Source organism: Halichoerus grypus, chromosome 7 (assembly GCF_964656455.1).
Source record: "Halichoerus grypus chromosome 7, mHalGry1.hap1.1, whole genome shotgun sequence".
Taxonomy (NCBI): domain Eukaryota; kingdom Metazoa; phylum Chordata; class Mammalia; order Carnivora; family Phocidae; genus Halichoerus; species Halichoerus grypus.
In genome coordinates, this window is record NC_135718.1 from 128,950,558 (window position 1) to 128,966,197 (window position 15,640).

Consider the following 15,640-nt stretch of genomic DNA (forward strand, 5'->3'; position numbering starts at 1 on the left):
TGTTAAATTAGTGTGTGGTTTTTTTTTCCTTAATCATCCTCCCTAACCCCTGCTATTTAAAGAATATTCTTAGGAAGCAGCTGCTTAATACTGCTGCTAACAGTTAAACGTTACCCCGCACTGAGGGTGGTACTCAAAGCTGTTCACATGGAAAGTGAGCCTTGGTCAGTGAAAATCAGAATTTGGGCATGTAAATGGTAAGAAACAAAAGAATCCAAAGACAATAAGCACCCTGGACAATAAGTACCTTTCACAAGCAAAAGTTGCTTCTTTGAGGCAGAAGGAGAGAAGCACGGAGTTCTGGTTCCCTGGACTGAAGATGCCATGAAGTAGAAGGGAATTATTCTGGTGGATCGATGTCCTCCCCCATTTGGGAGGTACCTTTAAAAGGGGAGTGAAATTAATTGGTTTAATAATTGTGTTCTGACTCAACTTCTGAGTTTTCATATTAAACTTTATGATGATGATAGGTACAATATTAGGTATTGTCTCAGCTGTTCTCTTAGCTTGATATTGATAGACACTTGGTAAAGTGTGTTATGGCTTCAGCCTTCCCTCTGCATTGACTGAGTTGCCTTTTCTAGGATGATTGATTTTAGTGAAAGGATAAGCGAAGTGTCTCAGATTTCCTCTTGAAGAACCCCAAGAACCTGGAGAAGAGTTGGAACTTTCTGGACTACTTTTGTAAAAACTGCTTTGTAATTTTCACTTTTAAAAATACATCTCTTGATTTTGCTCTCAGGGTCAGACAAACAAAATAACACAAATTTAGCTTCATTTCTCACCCTCATAATAAATCAGAATTACTCAGATTTTTCTGCCTTTTGCTGAAGATACAAGGAAACGAAGCCAATTGGTGAATATACTGGGAAGAAGAAGAAAAAATAAATGAAAGGTTGTATGTGCCACTGATTTCAACTACATACAGCGTTTGTTGCAGAAGATACAGAACATGTTGTCTGTATATTTATAAATATGTACACATTGCGTGTATATAAAAATTCTTTGCACTTGTAACAGCGCTTACTGGGTATTGTAAGGGATTGAGTAGGCACTGTGATGACACTTCACAAACCAGATGGGAAAGATGCAATTCATAGCCACACGGGACAGGGTAAGGAGCAATTCAGGAAAATGGAGAGGTTTAACTAAAATTTGTCAGTCGGGAATTTGGCTTTGAGACTGTCTTCATACTATGTATATGTAACAAACATTTCATATTCTAGTAACAGCGTTAGCACAGCAAGGTCCTGAATTCAGGCGAGCAATTCACTCAAGCGCACACTACGGAAATGTATCTGGATTTCAAGATTCTCCACTTAAGAAATAGATGCGGCCAAAAGAAAAGTAATAAATGGGCCCAAGAGGGCAGGTGTGAAAGGTGACAGACCATTGGCAACGATGACAAGGCCAGGACTGAGGCCAATTTAGGGACAGGTGGTTAGATGAGGAACAAGGGTGGAGGTCGAATGGACGGGATGTGTGCTGCGCCTCACTGGGAAGCAGAGAGGGCGCCGCTGAGCCCCGACACTTTAGTCCTCTTGGGTAAAATGGTTCTCTGCCACCTCAGGGACTCTCCAGGCCAAGCCAAGATGGCGCGCAGTAGCAAAGTGCCTCTTGTCATGTGCCGGGGCGGGGGCGTGGCCTGGAGGGAGCCGGCCAGGCCCCGCCCTTGGGGGTGGGACCAGAGGCCTTCCGGGGAGGCAGGGGCGGGGCTTTCAGGCGGGGCGCTTCGGCGCTGGCGGAGGCTGCAGCTACCTCGGCGCCCGCTCGGCTCCCTAGGACGTGTCGGGCTCCCCGGGTCGGGGGCGGCTCCCTTCCGCTTCGGAGCTGAGCTGCCTGGCTTTCGACGACTGCAGGCAGGTGAGCGTCCAGAATCTGGAGGTGGGAAAAGGATGCCTCTTTTCCCACCTCCAGCTCCCCTCCAGTTTGGGGAGGGGTCTCTGTCTAAGAGCGCGCCTTGGAAAACAGCCCCGTTTTACTCCGGATGTGTCGTCTCCGCCTGGCATAGATACTGCTCCCTCCGCCGCCCCTCGCCGGCCTTTGCAGTGCCCTGTGCCCTTGGGGGTGAGAATGGGGGGCAATGCCCGGCTTGCGGGAGGGCGTGGAGTTCGCCCTCAGCTCCATCAGCCTCGGAGGAGGGGGGCTGAGGTGGCAAGTCTCCCGGTGCGAGCTGGATGGACTGCGCCCCATTTCCCATCCTGGAGAGTCAGAGAAAAAAGCACCTCTTAGCTCCTGGGCCAGCTCCGCTCATTTGGGCACAAGCGGTGCTGAGATCTTCGCGCTTATCGGGGGTCTTAATCCTTCCCGCGTTGCTACTAACACCCCTTCTTAATATCGCTAGCTGTGTTCCTTGAACTGCCAGTCTCAGTCTGTGCCAGAAATGCCCCCGTCTCCGCAGTGCCAGGGCGATGGGATGGAAGGAGCGGCCAACCCGAGGTCTGGTGGGGGTGGGGGTGAGAGTGGGCGCAAGCGGAAAAGAGAGCTGGAATAGATTCCTGAACTGAGAGGGTGGGAGTGGGGAGTTGACTTTGGACCGCGCAGTAGGGGTGTTTTCCGGTATAGATCCTGCAGGGTTCGATGGTGGGCTGGAAGAGAGAGGTCGGGTTGGAGGACTTGGAAATGTGGTGTGGGTGGTTTTCTTTGAGAAGGAGGAGGGATCCAGGACAAGGTGCCACTAGGTGCTGATGTCACCTTTGAGGAGAGGGATGCTGGTAGTACCCAGTAGAGGGATATGGGAGTTGGGGCTGCTATTCTGCTGTTCTGTGTGGTGAGCAAGTGGTTAAGGAGGAGGCTCTGCTTAGCATGGAGATCCCCTCCTGGTGGGAGCTTAAGGGGCCCCTCCAGTAGCTAGGTTTCAGGGACTTCCCTCCGTCTTTCCAGAGGTGTTGGAACTGATACCTAGTACTTTGTTCAATACCCAGCAAACATTTATTGGGCACTTACTATATGCCAAGCCCTATGCTGTGTGCTGGGTCTTCTGAAGGCAATTTAGGGCCATGGAGCAGCTGAAAAGTACACACAGTAGGCACTCTCTTAACGGCCCCTGCCCCCACATTTTGTTACATTGCTATTAAATGATAAAAAAGCAGAGCCCTGTCCACGTGCTTTCAAACAGCTGTCTAAACTGGATCCCAACCCATCCACCCCCTACCACTGTTAACTGGCCAGGTAGCCCCAAGAGAAGCTGCCTTAGCAAAAGGAACAGTTTGAAGGATTTCCCTGGGCTATTTTCTAGGACTTTGTCCTGATGCCTGAGAAGGCTGCCTGAGATAAATAGCATCTCAAAATAATGAGATGATGAATAGCACGATGATTATGGGGGGCCAAGAATGCCCCGGACACCCGGCACAGTGGGAGATACCATCTCTGGAAGATAGGAGAGTGTGGGGGAAGGGGGTGTGAAGTGAAACCTTGTCCAGGGATATCTGGGTGTGTGCTGATGAGCATGTCATGATGTCAGAACTGTGGAGTATATGAGGTCTAGCCTTTGGGTGGTAAGGAGGGATTGGAGGGGCAGGGCAGGGCAGGCGACCAGGCTCCTGGGTCTCTTTTCTGAGTTGATTGCTAGAATCTTAGAGTTGGCAAGAGTCATCAGGGACTTCAGTGGGTCCTTTCAGAGCTTCTGAGGATAGCAGGGTGAGAGCTGGGGAGAGGAGGAGGAGTCAGGGTTGAAGGGCCAGGGAGCTGGGGGAGGGTCAGGAGTCTTTAGGATAGAGGCACTAGAGGAGGCCTTTTTATGTCAGGGACACTCTCCCCTGGGGCTCTGGGCCCTTGGATGGGTTGCTGTAGAAGCAAGGTGTGGCTTCCGATTGGCACGGAGTTGCATGTGGCATGTGTGTCCTGGAGAGGAGCTGGTAAGGAGCAGGGAAGACCACAGGAGTGGAAGCTGCCTCAGAGTCTAGGTCCCAGGTATGGGATCAGGAGAAATGGAGGGGAGGTCAGGGGGAGGGGTGGTGTGTATTGCAGCCACATGAAGTCACCATCTGTCCCCCCTCTGGCCTGCTAGCTCACTGACCTATAATTAGCTCTGGAGGGCATACGGTGCTGGCTCACAAGAGCGTGGCACTTTGCGTGGCCAGTGGAGTAAAAAGTACTGGGATGGGCCGTGGTGAGAGGGGCAGCTTCTAGGGGACCCTCAGTCTTTGTTGTGCTGGGAGGGTCCCGTGGGAACTGAGAATGCCATGGGGGCAGGACTGGTGTGGGGGGGGCGGGGGCGGGGGAATAGTGGGAGAAGGAGCTCTGAGCTAGCATGGTGTGAAACTCCAGGGCTGGGCGGAGCTTGAGGACTGCCCTCTCCTCCTTGGCAATGGCCCTCCAATCACACAGGAAACATGACTGCTGCCCAGCTCTTTGCTTGGCTCTCAGAGAGCCTTGGTTGGGTGCAGCAGACCGCCCCCCACCCCACCACCATCAAGTGTCTTCTATTCCCTTGAGTGAAGTCAGCTCTAACACAGAGCAGCTTCCTGCCTGTGGGGCTGAGAGGCCTTGGCTGGGGCTGCTTCATTCTGAGAGAGCTGGAGGAGAAACTGCCACCGGTTAATTCAATTGGTCAGACTCCAAGTAGTGCTCGGTGCTGACCCCCAGGCTGTGCCAGACACTGGATATTTGGTCACATGCTACTCCCTGTAGCTTTCGAACCATTGCGTGGGTATAGTAGTCCCCCTTTTCACAGGGGATACATTCCAAGACCCTCAGTGGATGCCTGAAACCACGGATAGTGTGGAACCCTATACATACTCTATTTTTTTCCCCAGGCTACACACCTATGATAGTTTAATCTATAAGTTAGTCCCAGTAAGAGATTAGCAACAATAATGATAATTATTGGACTATAAATAGAGGAATCTCCTCTCTCTAATAAAATAGGACAATTATAACAATTTACTGGAATAAAAATTATGGGAATGTGGTTTCTCTAAATATCTTACTGTACTCACCTTTCTTCTTGTGATGATGCAAGATGATAAAATGGCTATGTGATGAGATGAAGTGAGGGGAATGACGTAGGCACCATGATGTAGTGTTAGGCTACTGTTGACCTTCTGATGTGTCAGAATCATATGCTTCCATCAGTGGTTGACCGCTGGGAACTGAGATCACAGAAAATGAGGCTATGGTTGGGGGGGGGGACCACTCTATCTGTGTTCTTTCAAGTAGACTGTAAACTTTTTGAGGGTTGATGGCATATCTTACCTACCTTTTGTATCCATAACAACTCTTAACTCAGCATTGGATTCATGGAAATCTACTCAGTAGGTTAATTGTTGGATTGGATCAAAGAGGTCTGTCTTCTGATTCCCTGAATTCAATGAAGCAGGGCCTCCTTGCCACTAGAAATATTTAACCTGGAGCAGAAAAGTGTCTGGGGACCCAGTATGGTGGTGTTACATCTCAGTGGGAGAATTAGATTCTATAGGAAGTAGGTAAAGTGAAAATCCCTAAATCTCCCATAAAGCATGGTATATGGTTTTAGGTTTCTAATGCTGAACAATAATGTTAATGTACAGATATGGTATACATTATACACATTATATATTAATTATATAATGTGTACAGTGATTTTAAAAAGTACTTACATACAATATAATTTTGTAGTTAAGTGTCAGATGAAATAGCTGGTTTGCATTAGAGGCTTTTATTGCTTATTTTGCTCACCCAAGATAGTTGAATTCTCGTAGATAAAATATGCTGCCCGTGTGACTTCATGGCCACTGTCTTCAGATAGATAACTGTCACTTCAAAGGGGAGCTAGGTTTCCATTCAGTTGAAGAAGAAGTTTCCTTAGGACAATGAGGGCTTCCTCATTTAGTAGTGAGTTCCTGTTCCTGAAGGATAATCAAATAAAGACTGAGCTGTTGGGGAGGTGTGGAAGGTTGGCCTACCTGACCTCGGAGAAGGTCCTTCCAAGTAGGAATGTGCAGTTCTAGGTAAGGGATGAGGTGGGGTAGGCAGTGGATGGTAGGGGTCTTTGGCAGCCGCTCCAGAAGAGGACTCTCCTTTGTGTGGCTTGGAGGATGCTAAAACTGGAGGGCTCCGGGAGGGGTCCGGACCAGGACCTTGGCCTGGGCTGTTTTATGAGGAGTGACATGCTGGGAGATCCATGGGGTGACTGCCGCCATCTCTAATGCACAGGGAGCCCTGGGCTCGGGAGACCCTGCCGTGCAGCTCTGAGGGGTGGCGGTAAGGAGAAGGGTGAGCTGGGTGCAGTTTCTTGACCTCAGCTCACACCAGGCCAACTGCGGAGTACCCAAAATGTTGGGCTCTTGTTTGGGGCAGAGTACCCGGAACAAATGAGGTTTTCATTCTTTCTTTATCATCTCCATCCCTCCTTCTTCTCCCTCTCACACATTCTCACACAGGTTCAAGCCCACGCATGCACGTACACTCTTCATGACCAGCTGTATCTGCTTTCATGATCACACACGCGTGTAAGCTCTCATGGTGCCCACGTGCTCTTATGAGTACACATGACTTCATGACTCCCAGGTGCACATGCTTACATAACCACACATGTTCACTCTCATGACTGTACACACACAACCCATTGGCATGACTGTAGACATACGTCATGAGTCCTTGACATATGACCACACACAATCTGTCTCGCCATTATGCGTACCTACCCACCATTATGCACACCCACTCACTGCCCACGCACAGGCTCTCAGGACCCCGTTCTCATGACCGTACTCTTACCCACACGCGCTCTCATGGCCATCCGTACACACCACACATTCTCATGACTCTACTCTTATATGCTGTTGCATGGATGCACATGTCCCCCCACACATTCTCTCTCTCTCATAACCACCCCCCACACCCTCTGTGACCATGTACACACACACTTTATGACGCAGTTCTGAGTACTCTGGGCCTTTCATGCCCTGGCACCTGACAGCACTTCCCTCTTGTGTTCCTGACGCCCCTCCGGGCGGCTCTGGTTTCCGCTATGGGGCAGCTCCCTAATCTATGGGCTGATCTACTAATGCAGAGACTTCTGAGCTTTTTTTTTTTCAATGCCAGAAGAACCATATTTGACCCACAGTTTTGGACCCCTAGTTTTGAAAGATTTTTATTCTCCAAATATGCCACACTGATTACTTTGTTTCTTCTTTTGCAAACAATTTGTAAGGACATATATGAGGATTAACCAATGGCTCTGATGAGCAGAAGTTGGCTAGGGTTACTGAACTTAATGAGGTAAGTTCAGCCAAAGCCATGTGCTGTGTTCAGGGGTGCGGGCTTCATCTTGGTTGATGCAAGTATATGATCTCTGGGAGACCTTTAGAATATGGGAAGCAGTCGGTGGCCCCCAGTGTCACCTGTGCAGCCTTCTCAGGCTGACCGCCCTGTGGCACTGATGTGCAGACTCTCCGAGAGAACAGGTGTGTTTGTTTAACAGGGGCCTTCTGGAGACAGTACTTTAACTTACAATGCTTTTTAGAGTTGGAACCCTTTTATACAAATGAAACCTTAATCAGATGTTCAGAAACATTGACAGATTTGGAAATTAAGAAAAGGGAGTTCGGAGTCCTTTGCTTTTACCTCCCCTCTGTGCCACGGCATCGTCCCTGAGCAGCCCCCAAAGGTACTCTCTCAGTCTGCAAATCCTGTCTTCTTTTATTTCTTTAAAGATTTTATTTATTTCTTTGATACACACAGAGAGAGAGAGAGAGAGAGAGAGCATGCAGGGGAGGGTCAGAGGGAGAAGCAGGCTCTCCGCAGAGCAGGGAGCCCGATGTGGGCTCGATCCCAGGACCCTGGGATCATGACCTGAGCCGAAGGCAGACATGCTTAACTGACTGAGCCACCCAGGTGCCCCTTCCCATCTTCATTTAAAGAGGTAGTTGTGATGGCTCTACTTTTGGGTATTTTAGAAGAGGAAGTATGAGAAGAAGAGACTCCCAGTCCTCCTTTCCCCACTAGCCTTTGACGTTAGTCCCCCTGGGGTGGTGATAGTGAGGGTGACCATACAGCCAGGTGTGTCTCAGTTTACACCTGAGTCCTGGTGTGATTGTTCACAGTGCCTCCATTCATTCTCAAGAAGGGCCTTGTTTGGACAGTAAGTCGTATGCTCACCCAAGTGGGAGACCATGTCTCGGGAAGAAGTGGCCCAAACCTAACTTCTGGGGAGCAGCTGGGGAGATGGGCTTCACAGAAACAGGCCCAGGGGAGCCTGTTAGAGACCTCGCTCCCTGTGCCTACTTGAATGTGCGCGGCATGAGGACATGGAGGGCCTGGGTGGCCGTCGGTGCCCACGGGTCCTTTGGTAGCATTTTATACTCCTCAGATCAGTTTCTGTCTTATCTCCTTGGACCCTCATGATGACCTAGAAGATCACTAGAGCGTGTTATGTGTTATGACCTTCATCTTCCAGATTTGGGAACCCGAAGCCCAGAGAGATAAAGTCTCACTGCTGGTCTTTTCGGGGGCCTGGAGAACTGGGTGCTTTTGAAGGGATTTGTGCAGCCATCAGAAACTGTCAGGAGAGCTTTTCCAAGAGGTTTCCTCTGGCGGTGGCTTCCCCTAGCTATATGGATTTTTAGTTTTCTTACTGTGTTCAGAGTGGGCCCGGCCTTGAGGTGCCTTAGGAGCCTAAGGTGCTAAGAGTTACCCCTGAACGCTGGGCCGGGACCCCAGCCCTCTGTGTACATTAACTCCAGCGATCCTCATCAGCTGTCTGAGGTGGGCATTGCTATCATCCCCTCTGGGCTCATTTCACAGATGAGGAACTGAGGCTCAGAGAGAGTAAGTATCTTTCCTGAGTCACATGAGTGGTCAGTGGAGGAGTCAGCATTCAGACCCATCAGTCTGCTCCAGAGTCTGCCTTGCAAAGCAGGAGTGGCCCCTGTCTTGCTCTCAAGAAGCTTTAATTTTCAGAGGGCAAGATAAATGAACCTATTCCCAGGCCTTGAGCCAGTTTTTACCATTTTGGAGTTCCTCTTCTTTGAACTTGGGCAGGCATGGCCTGCCCAGAGACGACCCTGTCACGTGTGTCTGTTCAGTTCCATGTGTGTTGTGACCGTGCGTTGGAGCGTCCAAAGATAAGTAGGACATGGTTCTCACCTCTGAGTATTCAGTTGAGATGATGTGTCACAGAGAGAGGTAGGAATAAAGGGCCGTGCTGGGTCCATGGAAGGGTCGATCTTACCTAGGGAGGAATCAGAAAAGGCTCCATGGATGAAGTAGTGTTTGAGGTGGGCTTAGAAGGGTGATGGGAAGTTCCTTAGGCTGACATGGAAGGGGAGACTAAGGCAGGCTGGGTGAGATGCTAGAAGGTCGTGAGCCATAGTCAGTCCAGGGAGCATGACAGTGAGCAGGGTAGGGAGTAACAGAGGAGGAGGCTCACTGGGCTCTCAGAGGAGAGGAAGAGTGAGGGCAAGGCTTTTTGGGGTGGTGGGCTGAACAGGGAGAGGGACGGGGGAGGAGAAGCTTCTGGGTTAGAGGGAAGGAGAGTGGCTGCTGAACGTCATTGCCCTGGGACTGTAGTATCTGAAAACCACGCAGGGTGAGGGGAGCCCAGGGCTGTTTCTGCAGTTCCTGCAGGAATGTGGTGTGGTGTGCGGGGCCCAGGGGACTGCTCACAACTCAGTTTGGAGCCCCTACGGGGGATGGGGTTGAGGGAGAGATTCAGGGGGATGGCGGCTGAGGCCTTGGGCGTGGGTCGCTTCCGGTGGAAAAGTGGCTGCTCGGGAGCATGGTGGCAGCTGTGCAGAGATCTTCCTTCCCCGGGGGGACGGGTGGAGGAGGGCCGAGATGAGCGGTCCCTAGGCTGCCATGGCCTTGGACGAGGGCGAGAAATCGTGAAGGAGTCATGGCCGCTCTTCCCCTTTCTCAACCTCCATCCCCTCCTTGGAGTCAGACAGACTGGGATGGAATCCTAGTTCTTCCTCTTCACAGCTCTGTAGACTTGGGCACATGACTCTGAGACCCAGTCCTCACATCTGCGGAGTGGGAAGAATTGAGTCTTCCTTGCGAGGAATTGTGAGGATTAAAGTAAGTGAATATATGACAACAGATAGCACAGCGCCTGGCATGCGGTAAATAGCCAATAAGTCAGAGCTGCTCTCATAATCGGTATTATTTTCCTGGAGGAAAATACCTCCCTTCCTCCGGTCAAGTGGGGGCACAGCCCTCCTCTCTTACCTCATCGCTCCGGGGGGCTTCCACCCTGACACCCCCTCTTTGCCTAGCTCATGGCCCCCTCACATGAGCACAGCGCCAGCCAGCTTTGCCCTGGCCCTTTGGCCTCCACGAGCTCCCTCCCCAAAGTGGGGCCAGCCTGCCATCTGGTAGGGCAGTGGGGAGCCAGCCCGTGTGTGTGTGTGTGTGTGTGTGTGTGTGCGCGCGCGCGCGCGCTCATGTATGCGTGCACGTGTGTGGCTGGCCAGAGCATCAGACCCAAGTGCACAACCCTCCTGTTTGCGGGGAAGAGATGGGGGTGACTTTTGAGAAACCAGAGAGGCCTCCGATTTGCCAGACACCTGGTGTGGGTCTGACACCCGCCCCCAACATGCGCACGCACATGCACACTCACCCCCATGTCTGCTCTCTCTGGAGCCCCCTCCCTCTGTTTCACAGCCTCCCCACACTCCTCACTGGCAAAGCCCCTCAAATGCTCACTTTGGGGGCTGGTAGCTGTTGCCTCGGAATCAGGACCTGGGAATGTTACTTAGAAATGGTGCAGGAGTCGAGGAGACTTCTGTTAGGCTGAGATGATAATTGTGCTATTTAAAGCTGGCCCCGGAGCCAGAAGGAGCCAGGTGTCCCTGCGTGGCTGCCCTAGAGCTCCCTTCTGCTCTCCATGCTGCACCAGCGGGGCCAGGGTGGGGGGGCCCCGGCCAGCCATCTCGGGGCATCTGCCTGGCAGCACCCTCGGGCTCGTCCTCAGTCTGCTCTCCACGATGCCATTTCACTAGGGGAAGCAGAGTGGCTCCCTGGCACCTGGCTGGGAGGGAGGCTGGGAAAGGGATGGTGGCAGCCAACTTCTCTGTTGCCAGAATGATCAGGAGGATTTGGGGAGGCCAAGTTGGACCCAATAGCTAGCACATTACCGCGGGCGGCCTGAGGTCTGTTCTCCCTTCCTGAGAATTTCCCAACCCCTTCCCTGTAAGGAGCTAGCACCACCCCTCCCATAGGCCTGCCTTTGCCCACCACTCATGGTCGTTCATGCGCTCCTGCGATCCTGCACTGCTTTCTGCTTTGCCAGCCTCTGGTTATCTGTGATCTCCTCCCTTGAGGGTGGGCAGAACAAGGGTCATGGGTTCTGTCTGACAGCAGAGCTCCCAGTAGGTGGTGACAGGCCCAAGGTCATCCAGCTGATCGGTGGCAGAACTGCAGCCTAGGTGTTCAGAGTCCCAGCTCTACACTACACTGCGGGATGCCTGGGGATCTGTTGGGCTGAGGCTGCTCCCAGGCCCCTGAGTTCCTGAGCACGCTATCCTCTTCTCCAAAGGACAGATTCTGCCACAACGGGCCCCTTCCCCAGCCTGGCCTTCACTCCTGCTCTCTCATTTTTTCCTGGGGTGGGGTGGGGGAGTGGGAGGAATGAGGGCCTGGCTGCTGATGAGCTTGGAGAGGTCTGGGGGGGCCATCGTGGCGTTCAGCCTCACAGATCGGAGCATTCAGGGTGAAGGGTCCTGGACACAGTGGGTGGGAGAACCGGAGGAATTGCTGATATCAGCACCAGTGAGTTACCAGTCCTGGCAAGACTGGGCTGGCAGCCCGTCCTGTCCACTCCCTGCTGCTCTGTGGGGCGGGGATGTTGAGGTAGGGAGGGTGCAGATCAGGGTGCTACTTTTCACCTCTGTCATTTGCTGGGACCCTGCCCTCCACAGTGGCTGTCCAGCTTGGGGAAAGGATCCTCTGGGTTAGTGTCTGTGTCTAGTCTGTCTGGGAGCATGTGTGTGGCCGCACGCATATGTCCCAGGTCCCCAGGGTTCTGCGTCTGCCTGTATGCGTGTGTGGGCGTACCCCCGTGCCGGCCTGAACTCCTGGGCCCTCTGGGAAGGGCTGTGGGGGTGAGCTCAGGAGCTCTCAAGCTGGTGCTCTAGCTTGTGTCGGATCCAGGCCCACATTCCTCCCCAGCCTCCCTCCTGCTGCTCCCATTTTGCCTGGATCCTGAGTACTTGGCGGGGGGGCGGCGGCTGGGGGGATGACAGGTTCAGGTGGAGGAGGCTTGACCCTTCTCTGGTTCCCCTGCTGGGCTCAGCCCTGCCACAGGCTGGGGGCTGCCCAGGTTCTGACTCCTCACGTTGGGTCCCGATACCTCCTGTCCCCTCCCTGACCGTCCCAGCCTGCCTGTTGCCCGGTCGGCCACCTGCGGGGTGTCCCTGTGTCTCCCAAATGGGGAGAGGAGGGAAGGGAGGAAAGCACCATTTATGGAGCATCTCCTGTGTGCCCAGGGCTGTGCTGGCGGCCTTTCGTCCTGTTTCTCATGCAGCAGGAGCTCTGAAGACAGCTTCCTCTGAAAACTGATCAAATGCTGGCCTTCCAGCAGTGGCCAGGGGGGTTGGAGGCCGATGGCGGGCAGAGAAACCCCCAGCTGCAGCCGCCTTCCCCAGCACACCTTCGTTTGCTCTGATCACTGGGCTTCCCTGTGCCAGGCTCAAGGAGTCACATGAGCCAGACTGTGCACACGCTAACCGCCCTAGCTGGTGACAGCTGGCAGTGCCAGCAATGGACAATTACACAGAAGATGCCCAGCCATGAGCCGGGGCCCGTGCACATCAGGAGAGTGACACCCCGTACCCCCGCGTGACCCCAGGTTCCTTCGCATCATTCAGTTCCTGCTCCAACACAGAGGTGGTGGGCCATGAATTCAGCATGGAAGCCTGCTCTTTACCCGGTTTCAGGGGTGGGGATAGTTTGAGCCAGAGCCTCTTTTCCAAATGATGGGCATGGAGCAGGTCAGGGCTGTCTGCCACCCCAGGGTCCAGCCCATGCCTTTCCAAGGAACCAGACTGTGTCAGTGGTCAGGGTAGGAGCCACCCTGCTCCTGTTTCCTATGACCCTACTAGCCCACCTGGTGTGGACTCCCATCCACGAAGAGCCCTTTAACCCTTTCTGTGCTTACCTGGGCCTAAGCGTTGGGGAGAAGGCCATGGTGGGGGCAGAGACCCTATTCCCCCGCCCCCCACTTTCCCACCCCTTGGTCTCAGGAGGACTCTGGGCAGCCTGCTGGCTGCTCCCTTGCCACTGACTGAATCATTTCTATATTTGGCCAGTGAGGCACGTGGGTGGGGAACCACTCCACTGCGGCTGCACTTCTGACAGCTGGGGGTGGGGAGAGCGGGAGGCAGAGGCTAGGCAGGCAGCGGGCTCGTGCATTCCTTGGGAGAAGTAAGGAAGGCGCCGTCTGAGTGAGTAAGCCTGGAGCAGGGCCATGTGCCAACCCCTCCCTCTCCTCCCCCACCCGCTGGTCCGGGTCCTGTCTCCTGCCCCCACCCCCGCCCCTGGATGCCCTTCTCTACTCAGCTGGTCCTCACGGCAGGCTCTTCTTCCACAGACCGCTGCCCTCCAGCAACGATGGGTGTCGCTAGACCCAGCTGGGACTCGGCCAGGCTCCAGCACTCAGCCTGAGCGAAGGGCCCTCTTCCAGCCTTGCTCCGTCTGCCTGTCATGGCCACACTCGGCTGCTGCCCGCTTGTCTGGGGACATAGGGCACCCAGCCCCAGCCCTGAGAGGTTAAGCCAGGCCCTCTGGCTCCATTCCACAGGGGCGCCCCGGGCACCAGGCCCCTTTCAGAGCAAGGGCAACTGATGCCATGGGAGAAGCCCCTGCCCACCTGTCCACTCGCCTGGCGCTGCCTGCTCTGAGACCCATGCACTGGGTCCCCCTGGACGTGCCAATCCTGTGAACTCCTCCCCTGTCCCCCGACGCTGAGAAGGCCCTGCCCACCCCCACCATGTGTGAGGTGATGCCCACAATCAATGAGGGGGACCCCCTGGGGCCCCCCCACGGCGCCGACGCTGACGCCAACTTCGAGCAGCTGATGGTGAACATGCTGGATGAGCGGGAGAAGTTGCTGGAGTCCCTTCGGGAGAGTCAGGAGACCTTGGTGGCCACGCAGAGCCGGCTCCAGGACGCCCTGCATGAACGGGACCAGCTCCAGCGCCACCTTAACTCCGCCCTCCCCCAGGTAAGGCCACATTGTCTGCACCTCCCTCAGCCCCTGCACTCTCCCCTAGCCCGGCCCAGCCCGGCGTACTCTGGGCCCTCAGCTTATCTGCATCTATTTGCATATCAACAAATGGAATTCACAGAGCATTTAACTTTCCTTCATCTCCCTACATGGGTCCTTTCCCTGTCAGTCCCAAGCTCCTCAGCCTGGAATTGGCTTCACCTGGAGAAGGGGATGGACTTTGGTGCTGGAAGAAAACCCAGCCGTAGCGGCCCACTGCAGTGAGCCCATGCGGCCAGCAGGTGGCACCCTAGACTGGAAAGGCACCTCTGCCTTGCCTGCACCTCATCAGCGCCCTATTCTTGGAGGTGGTGGGTGGGGAAGCAGAGGGTGGAAATGGAGAAGCCTTAGGAGATCATCTAGTCCACCAATTATTGCACAGATGGGAAAAACAAGAGGCGTTGCATAGAAAATTCTAGGCAGAGCTGAATCTAGAAGCCAGGTATCTTGACACCTGTCTTGCCCTCCTTAACACTACTGCTAGCAATGATAGTCACTGTTTCTGTGTGTTGTCTGTGTACTAAGCACTTTGTGCGCAGTTTACCTTGCTAAATGCTCACAGCAATGACGTTGGTACTATTACCACCATCATCTCCATTTTACAAATGATGGAAGGTGATGCTTGAGGAGATTAGCCAGTTGCCCATCTTGTGTGTGTGTGTATGGGAGTGGGGGTTGCTGCTGGGACCGGGGAGGCAGCCGTGAGGAGCCACACACATGCCTTTTCCCCACATGTGGGGAGAAGAATCAGGGTGAACCCAGGTGGGCTGCAGAAAGCTCCTGCCCAAGGCTCAGAAGTTATGGGGGCAGGGTCTCGTAATGCTTCATCGACAGGGATATGGAGCCCTGCTGGAGAATGGGGTTCACGATGCCCCGAACAAGCCATAGATTGAAGGAGCCAAGCCCTGCCCTTGGGGCTCACAGACTAGAAAGGAGATAGATAAAAAGCCGAGTGATCGGAAGACCAGGCAGGGGAAGAGAAGAGTGGCCTCAAAGGTTGTTAAAACAGCATCGATGGTAAAAGTCATTTGTGCTAAGTGCTTTCCATACATTGGCTCATTTAGTCATCGTAGCAACACGGGAGGGAGGCCTCTACTTCTATCTTACAGATAGAGGCGGAGCTTCAAAGAGGCTAGGTAACTCGACCAAGGTCACACAGCTAACGGGACAGGGCTGGGATTTGATTCCAGCCCCACACTGGGAGCTGCAGGAAGGCAGGGATTATGTCTTTCTTGTCACTGTGTCCCCAGGGGGGAGCACAGGACCTGGTACATGGTCGGTGCTCATAGTACTTGTGGTTGAATGATGGGCTCCTAAGCTGGTGCTCTTGAGCTCTGTTCCAGACAGTACTTAGAGGAGGGAGACAGCCTTCCACGGGGGAGTCTGGAAAGGTCCCAAGGAGGTGTATCCTTTGAGACAGGCTTTGAAAGATAGATGTGATTTCATCAGGTGGTG

The 15,640-nt window shown here is 53.5% G+C and overlaps 1 protein-coding gene across 10 annotated transcripts in view; it reads left to right on the forward strand.

Annotated features, from left to right (window-relative positions):
* The first annotated feature begins 1,727 nt into the window (after nt 1-1,727).
* PPFIA4 (PPFI scaffold protein A4) overlaps nt 1,728-15,640 on the forward strand; it is a 72,749-nt gene continuing 58,836 nt past the window's right edge. For 8 of the 10 annotated variants that reach the window (XR_013449926.1, XR_013449925.1, XM_036079572.2 and 5 more), the window contains exons 1-2: nt 1,728-1,863; nt 13,511-14,143. Coding sequence is in view for 8 of the 10 variants with exons in the window: in XM_036079572.2 (XP_035935465.1) it covers nt 13,910-14,143 (234 nt within the window). In the remaining 2 variants the exon portion in view is untranslated. Of the gene's footprint in view, nt 1,864-13,291; nt 13,369-13,510; nt 14,144-15,640 lie in introns of those variants that run through there. The other 2 variants (XM_036079573.2, XM_036079574.2) reach the window with 2 other exon arrangements.